This window comes from Nicotiana tabacum, chromosome 2 (assembly GCF_000715075.1).
Source record: "Nicotiana tabacum cultivar K326 chromosome 2, ASM71507v2, whole genome shotgun sequence".
Lineage (NCBI taxonomy): Eukaryota > Viridiplantae > Streptophyta > Magnoliopsida > Solanales > Solanaceae > Nicotiana > Nicotiana tabacum.
Window position 1 is genome coordinate 34,873,224 of NC_134081.1, and position 17,345 is coordinate 34,890,568.

The 17,345-nt window shown below is 37.6% G+C and overlaps 2 protein-coding genes across 2 annotated transcripts; both read left to right on the forward strand.

The window, feature by feature from the left end:
- The first annotated feature begins 10,344 nt into the window (after positions 1-10,344).
- Positions 10,345-10,978, forward strand: LOC107807547 (non-specific lipid-transfer protein 1-like). Its single transcript, XM_075232481.1, has 2 exons — positions 10,345-10,670; positions 10,840-10,978. Exons 1-2 carry the CDS (start codon positions 10,360-10,362, stop codon positions 10,847-10,849), a joined length of 321 nt encoding a protein of 106 aa, XP_075088582.1. The 5' UTR covers positions 10,345-10,359; the 3' UTR covers positions 10,850-10,978.
- A 1,970-nt stretch (positions 10,979-12,948) lies between these two features.
- Positions 12,949-14,225, forward strand: LOC142170585 (non-specific lipid-transfer protein 1-like). Its single transcript, XM_075232483.1, has 2 exons — positions 12,949-13,421; positions 13,988-14,225. Exons 1-2 carry the CDS (start codon positions 13,075-13,077, stop codon positions 13,995-13,997), a joined length of 357 nt encoding a protein of 118 aa, XP_075088584.1. The 5' UTR covers positions 12,949-13,074; the 3' UTR covers positions 13,998-14,225.
- Positions 14,226-17,345: the final 3,120 nt, after the last annotated feature.

The following is a 17,345-nucleotide window of genomic DNA, read 5'->3' on the forward strand; positions in this document are numbered from 1 at the left end:
TTTTCGCTCTTTATTTTTCTCTGTTATTTTTTGTCACTCTTTTCTTTCTTTTTCACTCAATTATTTTTGGTTTATTTTTTTCACTCAATTTGTTTATGACTATAATCGAATCCGATGAGGATTGCCTACGTATCATGACGCCGCATGAATCAGATCATTACGTAGTTCAGGGAAGATCAGGAATAGTAAATAAACTAACTCTTTTGTTTACTCATATACAAAACAAATCACGAAAGCTTCTAACAAAGAAAATATTTTGAAAGGAAAACTTCTTTACGAATAAAGAAAATATTTTTGAATTTTGATTTTTTTTAATATATTTGTTTTTGTTTTTTTTTGGTAATTTTCGAAAGAAAGAATATTATTTTTTGGATTTTGATTTTTTTTTTTTTGAGATTTTTTTTATAAGAAAGACTTCTAACGAAGGAAAAAAAATATATTTTTGGATTTTGATTTGATTTTCTTTTTCGAATGAAAGACTTCTAAAAAGAAAGAAAATATTTTTGATTTTTTTTTATTTGGAATTTTCTAATGAAAGATTTCTAAAGAAGGAATCAAATGAAAATATTTTTGGATTTTTAAAAATTGGGGTCGAAACCGATGAGGTTTGCCTACGTATCTCATATTCGGTGAGAATCAGACCAGCATAGTTCGGTCAGATCGGGAATAGACTAACCCATTTTTCTTTTTCCATTTTTTTATAAAGACTTTTAAATATTATTTTTTATTTTTTTATGAAATTTTGAATTATTTGTTTTTAAAAGAAAGAATTCTAAAGAAGGAAGAAAATATTTTGGATTTTGATTTGGATTATTTTTTTTTTTTTTTGAAAGATTTTGGAATAAAAATAGGAAAATATATTTGGATTTTTTTTTTTTTGGATTTTCTTAGGACAGAATTCTAAAGAGGGAATTAAGGAAAAGAAAAATATCTTTGAATTTTATTTTTTTTTAAAATTGGGGCTGGAACCGATGAGATTTGCCTACGTATCTCACATCCGGTGAGAATCAGACCCGCGTAGTTCGATCGGTGTTGACATAACAGAAAAAAATGATTTTGTTTTGTTTTGTTTTTTGAAAATATTTGGCTTATTTTTAAATGACTCTTCATTTTTTTTAAAAATATTTCGGCAGAGTTTCAGGATTTTTCAAATATCTGAATTTTTCAGAACCGGGTAAGTTTCTCTCTCCTCACTCTTGGTTTTTCTTGATTTTCTTTCCCTATTCTAAAAGATGGTCAACATTCAAGCCGAAATAAATAAGTGCACAAGTAGCACGTTAAATGCATCATGATGGTCTTTTGAATTAGGTACACCTGTCCTAGACGATCCAACCCCTGTGTTGAGTCCCCAAAGTCAAATGCACGTGATGCAAACAAACGTACCTACCAGGGATCTGACATGAGGTTTGTTCTTCTAGGTTTAAATCCTGGTGGAGAAGGTATCTAGACTGGCTTACTCGAGCGGACAACTCGAGCCGAGTAGCGTCAAGCGTCACTAGTAGTAGAACAACACTAGCTAGCTAACGGCTCTCCCGCCTAAACCTGTGTGACTAAATCCTTCACCAGAAGCTGGTAGGCTTACTGACTTTATCTCAAGACAGAAATTTTGTGATGCTGGTAAGCAAACACAACATAACTAACTATTAGAAGACTTAGAGAGACGAATAGTTTCGTAACAGTTCTATATACAGTTCAAGCAATATCAAAGTGGTAAAAAGCGGCATTTAGCACATTAGGCTCAAACACGTAAAAAATCAGATAATAAACAAAAGCCAGGTATAAAAGTTATTCTAAGCTCGAATTCTGAACCCTGAACCAGAAGTTCAAGGTTCTTGTCCTTAGCAGAGTCGCCAGAGCTGTCACACCTCCTTTTTCCCGAGAGGATAGGGGAGTTTTTCCAATTAAAGTGACATTAATCGAAATGAGATTATTTATTTATTCAGAATCGCCACTTGGAATAATTTATGGTGTCCCAAGTCACCGGTTTAATCTACGTAAAATAACCTGAGCGAAGAGTACTTCTTTTCGAAAACTATGAGCTGGTTCCCCCTAGGCGAAAAGGTTCTACCTGGGTTAAACTACGAAAAACAGCCTGGTCAAAGAGTACTTCTACCCAGAACTGTGAGCTGGATCCCCCAAGGCGAAAAGGTTCTACTTGGGTTAAGCTACGTAAAACAACCTGAGCGAAGAGTACTTCTACCCGAAAACTATGAGCTGGATCCCCCTAGGAGAAAAGGTTCTACCTGGGTTAAGCTACGAAAACTAGCCTGGTCGAAGAGTACTTCTACCCGGAACTGTGATTTGGATCCCCCTAGGCGAAATGATTCTACCTGGGTTAAGCTACGTAAAAACAACTTAGGCGAAAAGTACTTCTACCCGGAAATATGAGCTGGATCCCCCTAGGTGAAAAGGTTCTACTTGGGTTATGCTACGAAAAACAACTTGGGCGAAGAGTACTTGTACCCGGAACTGTGTGCTGGATCCCCTTAGGCAAAAATGTTCTACCTGGGTTAAGCTGCGTACAACAACCTGAGCGAAGAGTACTTCTACCCGGAAACTATGAGCTGAATCCCCCTAGGCTAAAAGGTTCTACCTGGGTTAAGCTACGTAAAACAACCTGAGCGAAGAGTACTTCTTCTCGGAAACTATGAGCTGGTTCCCCCTAGGCGAAAAGGTTCTACCTGGGTTAAACTACAAAAAACAGCCTGGTCGAAGAGTACTTCTACCCGAAACTATGAGTTGGATCCCCCAAGGCGAAAAGGTTCTACTTGGGTTAAGCTACGTAAAACAACCTGAGCGAAGAGTACTTCTACCCGAAAACTATGAGCTGGATCCCCCTAGGAGAAAAGGTTCTACCTGGGTTAAGCTACGAAAACTAGCCTGGTCGAAGAGTACTTCTACCCGGAACTGTGAGTTGGATCCCCCTAGGCGAAATGATTCTACCTGGGTTAAGCTACGTAAAAACAACCTAGGTGAAAAGTACTTTTACCCGAAAATATGAGCTGGATCCCCCTAGGTGAAAGGTTCTACCTGGGTTAAGCTACGAAAAACAACTTGGACGAAGAGTACTTGTACCCGAAACTGTATGCTGGATCCCCTTAGGCAAAAATGTTCTACCTGGGTTAAGCTGCGTACAATAACCTGAGCGAAGAGTACTTCTACCCGGAAATTATGAGCTGAATCCCCCTAGGCTAAAAGGTTCTACCTGGGTTAAGCTATATAAAACAACCTGAGCGAAGAGCACTTCTACCCAGAAACTATGAGCTGGATCCCCTAGGCAAAAATGTTTTACCTGGGTTAAGCTATGAAAACATCCTGATCGAATGGTACTTCTACCCGGAACAATAAGTTGGATCCCCCTAGGAGAAAAGGTTCTATCTGGGTTAAGCTACGAAATATAACCTGGGCGAAGAGTACTTCTACCCTGAACTGTGAGCTGGACCCCTAGGCGAAATGGTTCTACCTGGGTTAAGCTACGTAAAAACAACCTAGGCGAAGAGTACTTCTACCTGGATATATGAGATGGATCCCCCAAGGTGAAAAGGTTCTACCTCGGTTAAGCTACGAAAAATATCTGTAATAGTGATACATGCTGAAACTAAAAGAAAATAGAGATCTTGCGAAACTCACCTTTGGTGACCTTCGTTCTTTAGGAATCGCCATTCTGCACTTCTTTGTTCCTGCTGCAAACAAAGAAAAATTGTGAGTTTTAAAAAGTGGTGGTCGGTTTGTGGCCTTGATGTCTTTGGCAGCTTGGTTTTGTGCCCAACTTTTTTATGATGATTTCCTGAATACCACGGTTGGCCGCGTGAGACATGACCTTTTCAACTTTATTTTTACTTTGTGGCATTTCACTTTCGACTTCTTTCCTCAACACTTTCAATTTCAGAGCATTGGGGAACCTTTGGCTTTTCAAACTTTGCCAAAACGGTTAGCCACCTGGGACTTAACCTTTTCAACTTCATTTTGCCCTTGTAGGCACTTTCAATTTGATTTCATCCTTATAAGAATTTTTTATTTCGAAGCATCGGTCGCCATGGCCAGTCGGGGTCAACTTGATGCCCCTGCCGAGTCTGGGTGCCTCTTGAATATTAGCTTGTATCAAACAAAAGCCTTGTAAATTAGTCTTGCTATCCCTTCTTTGCCTTAGTTTTGGAACAAGGTTAGACCGAAAGGAATTCAAAGAACAACAAACAATGGAATGGACAATGAATTAAGACAAGAGGTATCCCTTTCGGGAAAAGGAAAGAAGGACTTATCTGGAGTACATGCGGACTTCAATGAACATGACATGCCTTTTGGACTGGATGCCTGATCTGTGAAAACTATCCGACTCTTAGAAATTCCTCATAACTTTTGCCTCGAAATCGAGAAAACTTTCCCAGGACTGTGTCGATGCCAATGACTATGATGATTCTCTTTTCGATCAGTAGCACCCTTTGTGGGTTTTCACCAGTTGACCTCCCTCTTCTCACCATCGCCTTATAGTGCTCCTTGCGAGTTTTCACTAAAAAGACTCTCATTTTAGTTTCTTTACTCACCATTTCCTTACGGCGCCTATGAGGTTTTTACCAATAAGACTCTCTCATTTTATTTCTCTCATTTTGGTTGCACCAGATCCAAGTGACTGTATTCTCCAATTTTATACATTCTCTTTGATTGATCGGAAGGACTTGAAAAGGATTTGGGTAAAAAGGATTTGGATTGAATTATAACTTTGGAACCTTTAAGACGAAACCATCGCCGAACCATTGTAACATCTGCCCCAGTTTCAGTTTTTTTTTTTATAGTTATGACTGAACCAAAGAGAAAGGATGCCTACGTATCCATTCAGAATCAAGTTGAACGTAGTTCAAGGAACTTTGTTTTTTATTTTCTTTTGTCTTTTTCTTTCTCTTTTTTTTTTTTGTTTTCTTCTACCATTTTTTTTAATAACATCTTCAAGTTCCAAAGAGGGTAATCAAAGAAAAGTAACCGGCTCAAAAGGGTTAGCAAAGGGTTGATGATGTTTGGATAGCGAGAATGAAAGCCTTCGTCATCCCAATCAGAGAACATTAATGCTACATAGAGGGCCAAACATAGTACCTTTTGACCATGTCTGTATTGACAGCTGTCTCGGAGACATTTCCTTCGATATCTCCCAAATACAACGCTCCCTCTTGGCAATAATCTTGTTACAATGTATGGACCTTTCCAATCTGGAGCCAATTTTCCTTTGGCTTCTTCATGATGCAGGAGGATACGTCTTAGGACGAGTTACCCCACTTTGAACTTTCTGGGCTGCACTTTCTTGTTGTAGGCACGGGCCATTCGTTGTTGGTACAATTGCCCGTGGCAAACTGCGGCCATCCGTTTTTCATCAATCATAGTTAATTGTTCCAAACCGGTTCTTGACCCAATCTTTATCCTCAATCTCGACTTCAACAATGATCCGAAAAGAGGGAATTTCAACTTCTTCCGGTTTTATTTGGACTTGGCTTAGGCCTAGTTTTCCAATTCTTTGTTTATTTTCTCACAAGCCTTATCTTCAACACATTCTGCTTCTTGATTCATTATTTCAATGTTTGACAACATTTTAGGATCTAGGCATGAAGTCCGCAAACATGTCATGTCATTAAAATCTTCACTAACAGAACTTGAAAAGAGAATAAGAAAAGTGACAAGATTAAGAAAAGATATTCCTGGACAACGAAATATTAATTTCATTTGATTTTTATTTTATTTTTTTGATTTTTTGTGATTTTGAATTTTAAAGATAGAATGGTTTACATTGGAAAGTAAGACAATAAAGTAAAACATCCGGATCACACCCTGAGATAATCCGGACACAGAAAGGATAGCATGACTGGCTACCGAGACTCCCGTCTGATGGGGGATTTCAGGCTTGGCTTTTCTTATGTCTCGGCAATGGCCTTCAGTGCCGGATCAAATTTCTCATTTTCACAGATCATTCCGACTACTGGCCCATTGGTGTGAGTAGGCAGAGGATTGTTCATCATATTAGGGGCCTCTTCATCCCTAAGCATTATTGCCTTGACCTCGATGAGGTCCTCCACTACTCTCTTAAGAGTCCAACAGTCTTCCGTATCATGTCCCACTGCTCCAGAGTGGTATTCACATCTAGCATTAGCCCGGTGCGAGGGAGACTCAGGATTTGGACGGTTTGGGGCTACTGGCTGTCGTAGACTTAGCCTGACTAGCTTTTGGAACAAGTTTAAGTATGATTCACGAACATGGGTGAACTGATTCCATTTGGGGAGGCTCTTTTTTTTCATATCTTGATTTCTTTTTCTTTCTCTTTTTGTTGTTTTTCGCTCTTTGTTTTTCTCTATTATTTTTTGTCACTCTTTTCTTTCTTTTTCACTCAATTGTTTTCGGTTTATTTTTTTCACTCAATTTGTTTATGGCTATAATCGAATCCGATGAGGATTGCCTATGTATCATGACGCCGCATGAATCAGATCATTACGTAGTACAGGGAAGATCAGGAATAGTAAATAAACTAACTCTTTTTTTTACTCATATACAAAACAAATCACGAAAGCTTCTAACAAAGAAAATATTTTGAAAGGAAAACTTCTTTACGAATAAAGAAAATATTTTTGAATTTTGATTTTTTTTAATATATTTGTTTTTGTTTTTTTTGGTAATTTTCGAAAGAAAGAATTATTTTTTTTGGATTTTGATTTTTTTTTTTGAGAATTTTTTTATAAGAAAGACTTCTAACGAAGGAAAAAAAATATATTTTTGGATTTTGATTTGATTTTCTTTTTCGAATGAAAGACTTCTAAAAAGAAAGAAAATATTTTTGATTTTTTCTTTATTTGGAATTTTCTAATGAAAGATTTCTAAAGAAGGAATTAAATGAAAATATTTTTGGATTTTTAAAAATTGGGGTCGGAACCGATGAGGTTTGCCTACGTATCTCATATTCGGTGAGAATCAGACCATCGTAGTTCGGTCAGATCGGGAATAGACTAACCCATTTTTCATTTTCTATTTTTTTATAAAGACTTTTAAATATTATTTTTTATTTTTTTATGGAATTTTGAATTATTTGTTTTTAAACGAAAGAATTCTAAAGAAGGAAGAAAATATTTTGGATTTTGATTTGGATTGTTTTTTTTTTTTGAAAGATTTTGGAATAAAAATAGGAAAATATATTTGGATTTAGTTTTTTTTTTTTGGATTTTCGTAGGACAGAATTCTAAAGAGGGAATTAAGGAAAAGAAAATTATTTTTGAATTTTATTTTTTTTGAAAATTGGGGTTGGAACCGATGAGATTTGCCTACGTATCTCACATCCGGTGAGAATTAGACCCGCGTAGTTCGATCGGTGTTGACATAACAGAAAAATATGATTTTGTTTTGTTTTGTTTTTTGAAAATATTTGGCTTATTTTTAAATGATTCTTCATTTTTTAAAAAAATATTTCGGCAGAGTTTCAGGATTTTTCAGAACCGGGTAAGTTTCTCTCTCCTCACTCTTGTTTTTTCTTGATTTTCTTTCCCTATTCTAAAAGATGGTCAACATGCAAGCCGAAATAAATAAGTGCACAAGTAGCACGTTAAATGCATCATGATGGTCTTTTGAATTAGGTACACCTGTCCTAGACGGACCCAACTCCTGTGTTGAGTCCCCAAAGTCAAATGCACGTGATGCAAATAAACGTACCTACTAGGGATCTGACATGAGGTTTGTTCTTCTAGGTTTAAATCCTGATGGAGAAGGTATCTAGACTGGCTTACTCGAGCGGACAACTCGAGCCGAGTAGCGTCAAGCGTCACTAGTAGTAGAACAATACTGGCTAGCTAATGGCTCTCCCGCCTAAACATGTATGACTAAATCCTTCACCAGAAGCTGGTAAGCTAACTGGCTTTATCTCAAGACAGAAATTTTGTGATGCTGGTAAGCAAACACAACATAACTACTTATCAGAAGACTCAAAGAGAAGAATAGTTTCGTAACAGTTTTATATATAGTTCAAGCAATATCAAAGTGGTAAAAAGCGGCATTTAGCACATTAGGCTCAAACACGTAAAAAAAAATCAGATAATAAACAAAAGCCAGGTATAAAAGTTATTCTAAGCTCGAATTCTGAACCCTGAACCAGAAGTTCAAGGTTCTTGTCCTTAGCAGAGTCGCCAGAGCTGTCACACCTTTTTTTTCCCGAGAGGATAGGGGAGTTTTTCCAATTAAAGTGACATTAATCGAAATAAGATTATTTATTTATTCAGAATCGCCACTTGGAATAATTTATGGTGTCCCAAGTCACAGGTTTATTTTAAAATCCCAAATTGAGGAAATTGACTCTATTCATGGTCTGCAAACACAGAAGACCGGGTAAGAAATTTTATTAACCCGGGAGAAGGTGTGAGGCACTTTCGAGTTCCGTGATTTTAGCACGGTCGCTTAACAACTAATATCTGGCTTAATTATCTAATTTATTATATATTTTAAACCTATTTTGCATTTTGTTTTACTTTCAACCGCTTTTAGTTATTTATGGAATTTGTCTAAACAAGTCGCGATGTCGCACACTCATTTATTTTTGTACACATTGCGAACCGCGCTACGTGAAACGCACCCGCGATTTACAACATGTTAATTTTTATTATTATTTGAAGTTCTGGTCGAGTCACGTGAAACGTACACTCGAATTGAGATTTATGTATCGCGACTATGCCACGGGATACGTACCCATTGCTACGATGATTATTATTAATCGCGCCTAAAGCAAGCTACGATGTTTGTGATTTATTTCCTAATCTAATTTGAAATTATTGTAAGGCATGATTTATGGATATAACATTGTGGACAGAAATGGATGCGGCTTGTAATGTCAAAATTTAAAAAAATACAAATAAAATTGTAAAAAGAAAAAAAAAGTCCAACACTTTCCAATGTCAAAATTACTACTCACGTATGCTAATTTTATCTAAAGCCGCAATTCTCTTAATTCAAGTTTACCAACAAAGACCAACGCCTAACCCAACAAAACCAAAGTTTATACAAACACACACAGACCATTTAAATGCAAAATTGTTTGATCAATTCTATCTATGAGTCTAACTAAGATAAAAGTTTAACCAAAAATCCATACAACTCAATATTCTCTACTGTTGACATTACTGATTTTTATTCAATATAAGATCCCATTTGAGATTTCATCAAACTAAAATAAGATTAACTTCAAACATTAACCCAGGAAACAAAGAAATAATCAGATTAAACGACTAAGCATCAATAAAAGTAAAATAAAATTTTATGTCGTCTATTCATTTATGCCGACAAATAACGAGACACATAGATGAAATAACCAGTGAAAAAGATGGAAGAACATACCTTCTATTGCTGAAATTTTAGAGCGGATACAATGGAAATAGAAGCTCTAGAACAGTAATCCTCAAGCGAGCTACGGACTAAAACCTTGGACAGAAATCGACGTTGCCGAACAGACTCATCTCTACCGGCTTTGGATGGTGTTTTCAAGCTGATTTTCATACTGGGTTGGGGCGTTTTTGTGATGATATGAGAAAATGAGAGAATGATTTGAAGATTTCCTTCTTTTGTATATTCAACAGAAACTGTGTTTTTTCACTGTACATACCTAGGATTATATACAAAAGGGACGAAATTGTACATAAAATAAAATATAAGGAAGGAAAAAATAATTAATTAAAAATACATTGTATAATGTGCTAGCACTATGGGAATATTATGGAACAATGTAAGAATGAGAATAAACAATTAAAGTACATGGTGTAATGTGCTGAGCACTAGGGGAATATTTTTGAACAATGTAGTAATTGTACTTCTTAATTAGAAAATCCTAGACATTTTTCTGCAAAGTTTCATCGTCTCCAACATGATATAAGGCTGATTTTACGTGACTGAAACAAAGGATTGTTAACCGGCAATTTTTGATCAAAGAAGGAGTGATTTTGGGGTTGGTTTTGTGATCGTTTTACTATTGTATTTTGGGTGAATTTGAGATCTGTTTTGGGGATCTTTAAATGGTACTTTGGAGCTAGAGAAGGTGCTTTCTCTTTTCTCTGTATTTTGTGTGTTTCTTTTTAGTTCAGGGAAAGAGATGATGGAGAATTCTCTTATGAGGGGTGCCGGCTGGCTTTTTGTCAAAGGGAGGGGGTTCTGTCCGTTCTCCTTCTCATGGGATTGTGGAGATGGTGTGTTTTTGTTAGAGAGGGAGGTGAATGGGGGACAAGCATGGGGGACAAGAAAAAGTGGAGGGGGGACAAAGAGTAGGGAGCAAGGAAAAGTGGAGTGAGAAGTGAAGTATTGGTGAGATAAGTGAAAAAAAATTCAAGTATGGTCAAAAATTAGATACTCATAGTGTGCATGGCAGCAGTAGCTGTGATGCTAACGCCCCAAGCAGACGCTGCCATCTCTTGTAGGCAGGTTGTTACGAGCTTGTCACCTTGCATCAGCTATGTGAGGCAAGGTGGTGCTCTTCCAGCACCATGCTGCAGTGGGATTAAGGCCCTCAACAGCCAAGCTACCACCACTCCTGATCGTCAGGCGGCGTGTATCTGTATTAAATCTGCTGCTGCAGGTGTCAGTGGCATCAACTTCAGTCTTGCTGGTAGTCTCCCTAGCAAATGTGGTGTCAACCTTCCCTACAAGATTAGCCCTTCCATTGACTGCTCCACGTAAGTATTCACTCCGTATCAGTTTCATTTATGTTAATTTTAGCTACAACACTTGTTACGAAATTTTAGAATATATGAGAAAGACTTTTAAACTAAATATATGTATGGCATAACAAAAATTATTATTTCCGCTTTTCTTAATTATTTTGGTTGATTATGAATATTGCAGGGTGCAGTAAGATTTGTGAAATAATTTATGCATGGTAGCAAGACGCAGAATATATAGGGCATACAAGATGGAATAAATAATACTAGTTGCTTGGACTAGATGGATGAAGTTTTCGCAGCACTCTTTATGTTTCCTTTAATTTGTTCGGACGTCAATTTTATAGTCTAGTAGTTGTGTGTATGTTCATCATCTTGCTATTAAGAGCTTCATAAAATTGTACCCTTTCCATTTCAATCTATTGAATATATGATATCCTGCTACTTTTAGTAATTTATGCTCTAGTGGAATGAGTATCCATACATGACTTTCTTTCTTTTAGGGAGTCTAGCATTAGATCTCTTTAAACGGGCCAATTCTTAAGTTCTCTTAATTTTAGCAGTACGTCAGATTCTGCTCCCAGCTTTCTACATATGCATCTTCTAAAACCACGATTTTTATCGGTTGTAGAAAAGAAAGAAACTTCATAAAAGTAGAAATAGGAAAAAATAAAAATGCCAAGAAACTTTCTTCTAAGGATATAAAATAATTGATATAAGGCTTTATCTTCTTTATACTTAATTTTGAGCGTAACTACAAAGCGTTTCCATCTATAATCATATTATAACCTCGAACTTGCCCCTCCTTTCTGAACACACACCAAAATTTAGAAGCAACCCGGAAAGTTGGAAAAACTAGTTCTATGAGAAATGAAACAAGGAAGTTGGAAACCATATTTAAGTATTCACAACTCACAAGTATAAATATGCATGAGCGGATCCATAATTTTAACTCATTGAACGTTTAAAATTATGGGTCCAAATATTTTATAGAAAATTATAATAATGAAAATGAAATTCATATTAGCTCTATTTTATGTAAATATTTACACTATTTTATTTCATCAATATGTAAAATTCGTATACATGTTTATCTTTTCTTTTACGATTAAACAAAATTATGTTTATATTTATACTTGTTACTAACATACAGAGGGGGTAATTTCTTAAACTCCTGTGCGGCCAAATTTTGACACATAACTGAAAGGGAGAGGGTAATTATTAAATCAAATAGAACATCAAGGGGTCCTTAACGTACTAGGCTACTAGCACATTCCCTCAGAATGCATCTGATCTGTTCCATCTTTCACCTAACATGACATGAACATGTTATAGCTGGAAGGGGTAGTTGGAAAAGTAAAAGAAATTACAGAAATGCAAGAACTTATACTGTTCAGGGGTCATTTGGTTGTAAAGTGGGATATTCAGGGATTAATAATTTTCAAATTATAATCCTGAGATTCTTATTCTACATTCTATTTGTGATAGTTAATACCACTAATTTGGTATAAAATTTGTATCAGTATTAACTAATATCCATAATCAAACTTGGGACAATTACAACCCAAACTCTATCTTGAGATTATAATCCTAATCCTGATAACCAAACGACGCCTAAGAATTAAAAGACTTACAGTTCTCCCACCCAGCCAACAAGTTATGATGGATAATGCCATATACGAAAGTACAACTGGAAACATCTAAAGTAAAAGTTCTAGTATCATAAAAGTAAAAGATTATCTGGACTGTTCACAACAAATCATATCACTAATCCCTACACGATTTCCTTAAATAGAAGAATAAAGCTAGTATTATCATTAATCTTAGTGAACATGACCATCAAGGTTTTTGAATATGGACACAGGACAGTAGAGTTTTATCTAGTACTATTTGCATCTAGAAATCATGTAAATCCCTATATAGATTCAACGTAACGTTTTATTTTATACCAGTTCATAGAAATATACTACCTTTTAGCGAGAAATATTTGGTATTAATTGGAAAAGGAAACAGTGTCAATTAAATTGGAATAGACATGTGTGCACTAATAATTAGACCACCAAGATATATAAAATGGGGAAAACAACAAAAGCAAATAAGACAATGAAAGGAAAAATAGCCAAGACTTAACAAAATCTAGCTAGTGATTCGTACACTAAAATTCAATTAGGTCCCCCACAAAAAAAAGGAAAGAAACATGAAGAGCAAAGCATTAAATTGTACTCAACTACCAACCGTCCAAGAATCCAGCTAGTGAGACTAATAACTCTGCAGACAACAATATACTTAGTTACAAATTCTTCTATATAATAAAGAGCACTTTCACAACCCTTCCTTCACACACCAAGTAGAATTTGCATAAACAAAACACTATTTCCCTTGTTAGCAAATACTCATCTTAAAACTAGCTCATTCAAAAATGGTGAAGGTAGCATTGTTGGTAGTAATGTGCATTGCAGCAGCAACGTCTGTAATGCTAACTCCTCATGCAGACGCTGCCATCTCTTGTGGGCAGGTTGTTACGAGGTTGTCACCTTGCATCAACTACGTGAGGCAAGGTGGAGCTCTTCCAGCACCATGCTGCAGTGGGATTAAGGCCCTCAACAACCAAGCTACCACCACTCCTGATCGCCAGGCGGCGTGTAACTGTATTAAATCTGCTGCTGCAAGCATCAGTGGCATCAACTTCAATCTTGCTGGTAGTCTCCCTAGCAAATGTGGTGTCAACCTTCCCTACAAGATTAGCCCTTCCATTGACTGCTCCACGTACGTATCTAATACGCACCTTTAATTTTGTAATACTACATGAGTACTGCAGGTTAACACCCTCTTCATTACGCTTTTGAAAATTAATAATCCTGGCTGCACATAAAATATATAAATATTTTTGTCATTTCATTCTTCTCTTTTTCAATTAGATGCCTTTCGCCTCTCCAGAAAAAAAAATACTGCCACCACTTTTTCCTCCATTCCTCCTTAGGACCTATTATTGGTTTTCTCCTACAATTGAGTCTCATAAGTCACGTGTCAAATAAACAAGTATGCCTCACATAATAACTACTTTGGTTTAGATGTACAAATTAATATGACTCTCAAGTAATAAAAATGCGAGGTTAACTTAAAGGGCAAATCATGGAAAAACAGTCAATATGTTAGCAAAACCCAAAATTTAATTTTAAATGTATACTAATTTAAAGACTGAATCTATGATTAAAAAAAAATGAATTATAAGATTGAAACTGCTTTGAGCTTCAACTTACCAGAAATTACACCATTGAGTTTGTTCATTTTTCTCTAATTCTTCTTTGGTCGTCGGTTTATAAATGTTGCAGGGTGCAGTAAGATTTGTGAGTGACCTTATTAAGGGTAGCAGGATGAAGGATATGGGACATACGAGATGGAATAAATATGATGCGTTCTTGGAGAAGATGGATGAAGCTTTTGTTGCATCTTCTAATGTTTCGATCATTTCTAGTTTAGTAGTACTCATGTATGTTCACTATCTTTCTCTTCAAAAGATTGTACCCTTTCAATTTATTGAATACTATGATATCCTGCTACTTGTAGTAATTTCTTCTCTTTTTTTCCAATTTTATCTCTATTTACCCTCAAAATTGGATAACAATTGAATTTGTAAGTGGTTTTAAGGATACGTGAACTAACTTGACACAAAACGATAAATTAAATTGCAATTAAAATAAATAATGATAAAGTAAATGCAAACCACACGAATTGAACAATCTTAGTCATGAGAGGTTAATCACCCTCGAATCAGGTGCGCTCCGATCGGTGCCAGGATACAGAAGAACAAGAGCTTAAAATAATAATGGTATATAGCTTTGGAATGTGTGTTACAATGTATCTAATGAATTATCAGACCCCCTTTATATAGTAGATGAGTCCTACTTTAGGTAAAATTCTATAAAAGGTAAAAAATCTCTTGATTTGATGATTGTCGGTGCCTTGTTGATACGTGCCGAGATTCCCGCCGTAATATCCGACCGATCACGAATATTTCGGTCTTCTGTTGGTTATGCCAACAACGTTTCTTCGAGCTCGATCGGGGCTAAGGTCGACTCCGGGATTACGGACTCAATGTTCTCGAAGGCGGGCGTTATGACCCCGGGTTCTAGCTCGGTGGGACTCGGGTCGATCTTCAGTCTTTGGTTGTCATGTTCCTAACTTGTCATGTCGTAGGCGAGCTCGATTTCGACCGTACACAGATAGTCCCCTCGTTTTTCGGAGAGTAGACGACGAGAAACGACATGAGCTTCCGATTCTTTCTTTGATATCACCCGACAAAAACGACAAAACCGTCAAAATATCTCGTCAATCTAGTCTTAATGGCATTAAACGCTTGTCAATTGCTGGTCGGCCACTCCTAAATATGAATCGTCATTGGAAAACTATAAATACCCCCTCATTTGTTCATCCAAACTTTACATTCAAACCTTCTGCCCTCGTTCCTAAGAAATTTCAATACTTCCAAGTACTTATATTCTCGTTACTTTGAGATTTTTTATAAGAACTCTCATTCGACTTTTTCTCAAACCATTGAGTGAACTCTTTTAACTTCCTCTTTTTTCTTATTTCCTCTCTATAAAGAAATGCCAAAAACTTCAAAAACCGTTTTCCAAAAAGAAACTCCTTCTATCTCGCGGCCGGCTACCGAAGAGACCAATTCATGCACTACTGTCAAGGAACCAGCACTGAAACATCCCGTAAAAATGTTCATCCCGGGGGGATGCCTGGTAATTGCTGATTTTAAAGTCGAAAAGCCCTCCTCCGTACTAGGCCGGTGTGAGGAGGTCTCGAGGTACATCTGCTCGATCACCGAGGATATTCTATCCGAAGTCAAGAAAGATTGCAGCTGGGATGACAAACATGTGGTGGTTCCCGAACCTAACGAAGCTATCACCACCCACGTCGAGGGATTCTTAAGTGTTTACACTTATCCCTTCATGTTGGGCCCCTTGGACCCGGTTATCGTCGATTTTTGCAAAAGATACGAGGTAACCCTCAGTCAAATTCATCCTTCCTTCTGGAGGATCGTAATTCTCCTCCATTTCTTTGTAAGCAATATTGAAAGGTGCCCTTCTACGATCGATCACCTCATGCGCTTATACAGTCCCCGACTCTATCAGAGGGGACTGATCAAGCTCGCCTGTCGGGCTAGTAAGGCCGCATTCTTGAGTGTCAATGAAGATAGGGATCGAGGTTGGCTAGGTCATTTCGTCCGAGTGAGAACCTCGGACTTGATCCCGGTCGAGCATATGTCGTTCCCTGAGAAGTGGAACATAAAACGCAAGTATATAATTTTGCTTCCAAAGTTTTATTTAATGCCTTTTTTCTTCCTTCTTATCGATGTTTTGTGATGGTGCAGTTGTTGCTCGGATCCCGAACGCAGTTCCTCGACTCAAGGAGTGGGTCGAGGGCATCGTATCGCAAAGGCCTTATTCTGAGCGCTCATGGCGCGAGCTTTCAAAGGGTCGATGGGAGGCCCGTTCGCACGGTGAGATCTCTTTCATAAGTGATATTTGGTTTCCCCTTTGCATGATTAAGTCCTTACTTATTTTATTTCCCTTTGCAGGTTTACCCAAGGATATCCAAATAAGGCCCCCATCTGGTAGTGATGATTTTTCCACTGCGTCCCCTGCTCCGAAACATGGTGAAGAGAAGAAGAGAAAAAGGGCTCAGAGTTCCCCGAGCTTGGAGAAAAAGAAACCAAAGAGGAGGCTTATCTGTAAGCCAAAAGAAACCTCCAGCTCCCGAATACTTGAGTCGGAATCCTTCTACCGGCTCTAGAATGAGTCGGAAGAGGAGGAAATTTTAGTGTCCCGGGAGCCATCGGTCCCTAAAGAACGGGCATCAACCGAAGAGGGGACGATAGAGGCCAACCCTTCCCAAACTCAAAAGGTCGACGCATCAGTGAGGGTCGAGAACCCTCAAGACGCCGGTTCTGCTCCATCAGGTGTCATCGATATAACAGAATCTCCTTCATTCACGGACTCAATGTTCGGTGAATCTCAAGCAGCGAAGGAGCGTTCAAATGAGGGGGTCCAAGGAGCGAACGATCCCCTCAAAAGCTTTTTTGATAGCGTGGACTCTATTACCACGGAGGATGTCACCGTTTGGGTGGTTTGGAAGTACCAAGAAGAAGTCCACCCTCGAGGACATGAGGATCTAGCTCGAGCCCGAGATTGGTCAATCGATTTCCTACCCCAAGTGTCAATCCCGGTCGGAAGCGGTCGATCATTATCTCTGTTCCATAGGACGCCCGGGTCCTTTCCACGCCTGTTGGGGTAGCTAGTTACCTCCGGTGCCTGGTGACTGATGAAGATCAGTCAAAGATAAACGAGGTGGAATCTCCATGCTTATTCAACGAAGCACAATAGGCATTGAATCGGGTAAGGTGTTACCAAACCTTTTCATTTTCCAGCTTTGGTTACTTAATGATCTTAATATTTTTTCTTGTATCTGCAGGCCTCGGTGTTTTATCATGAGACCTTCCTCTGATATCGAGAAGAGTTGAGTCTCCTCGAGGCCGAAGCCAAAGAGCTTACTAAGAAAAGAGATATGTACAAACTTCTCAGTGAGCAACGTGAGGGGGAGGTTAAGAGCCTCCGAGCTAAGCTGGAGGTGGATCGAAAGGAGCATGCCGACTTGGTCGAGCAGGTAAAAATATTTGAG

Bases quoted from the DNA above. Each gene is read 5' to 3' on its own strand.
- LOC107807547 (XM_075232481.1), top strand. From the start codon at position 10,360: ATGGCAGCAGTAGCTGTGATGCTAACGCCCCAAGCAGACGCTGCCATC.
- LOC142170585 (XM_075232483.1), top strand. From the start codon at position 13,075: ATGGTGAAGGTAGCATTGTTGGTAGTAATGTGCATTGCAGCAGCAACG.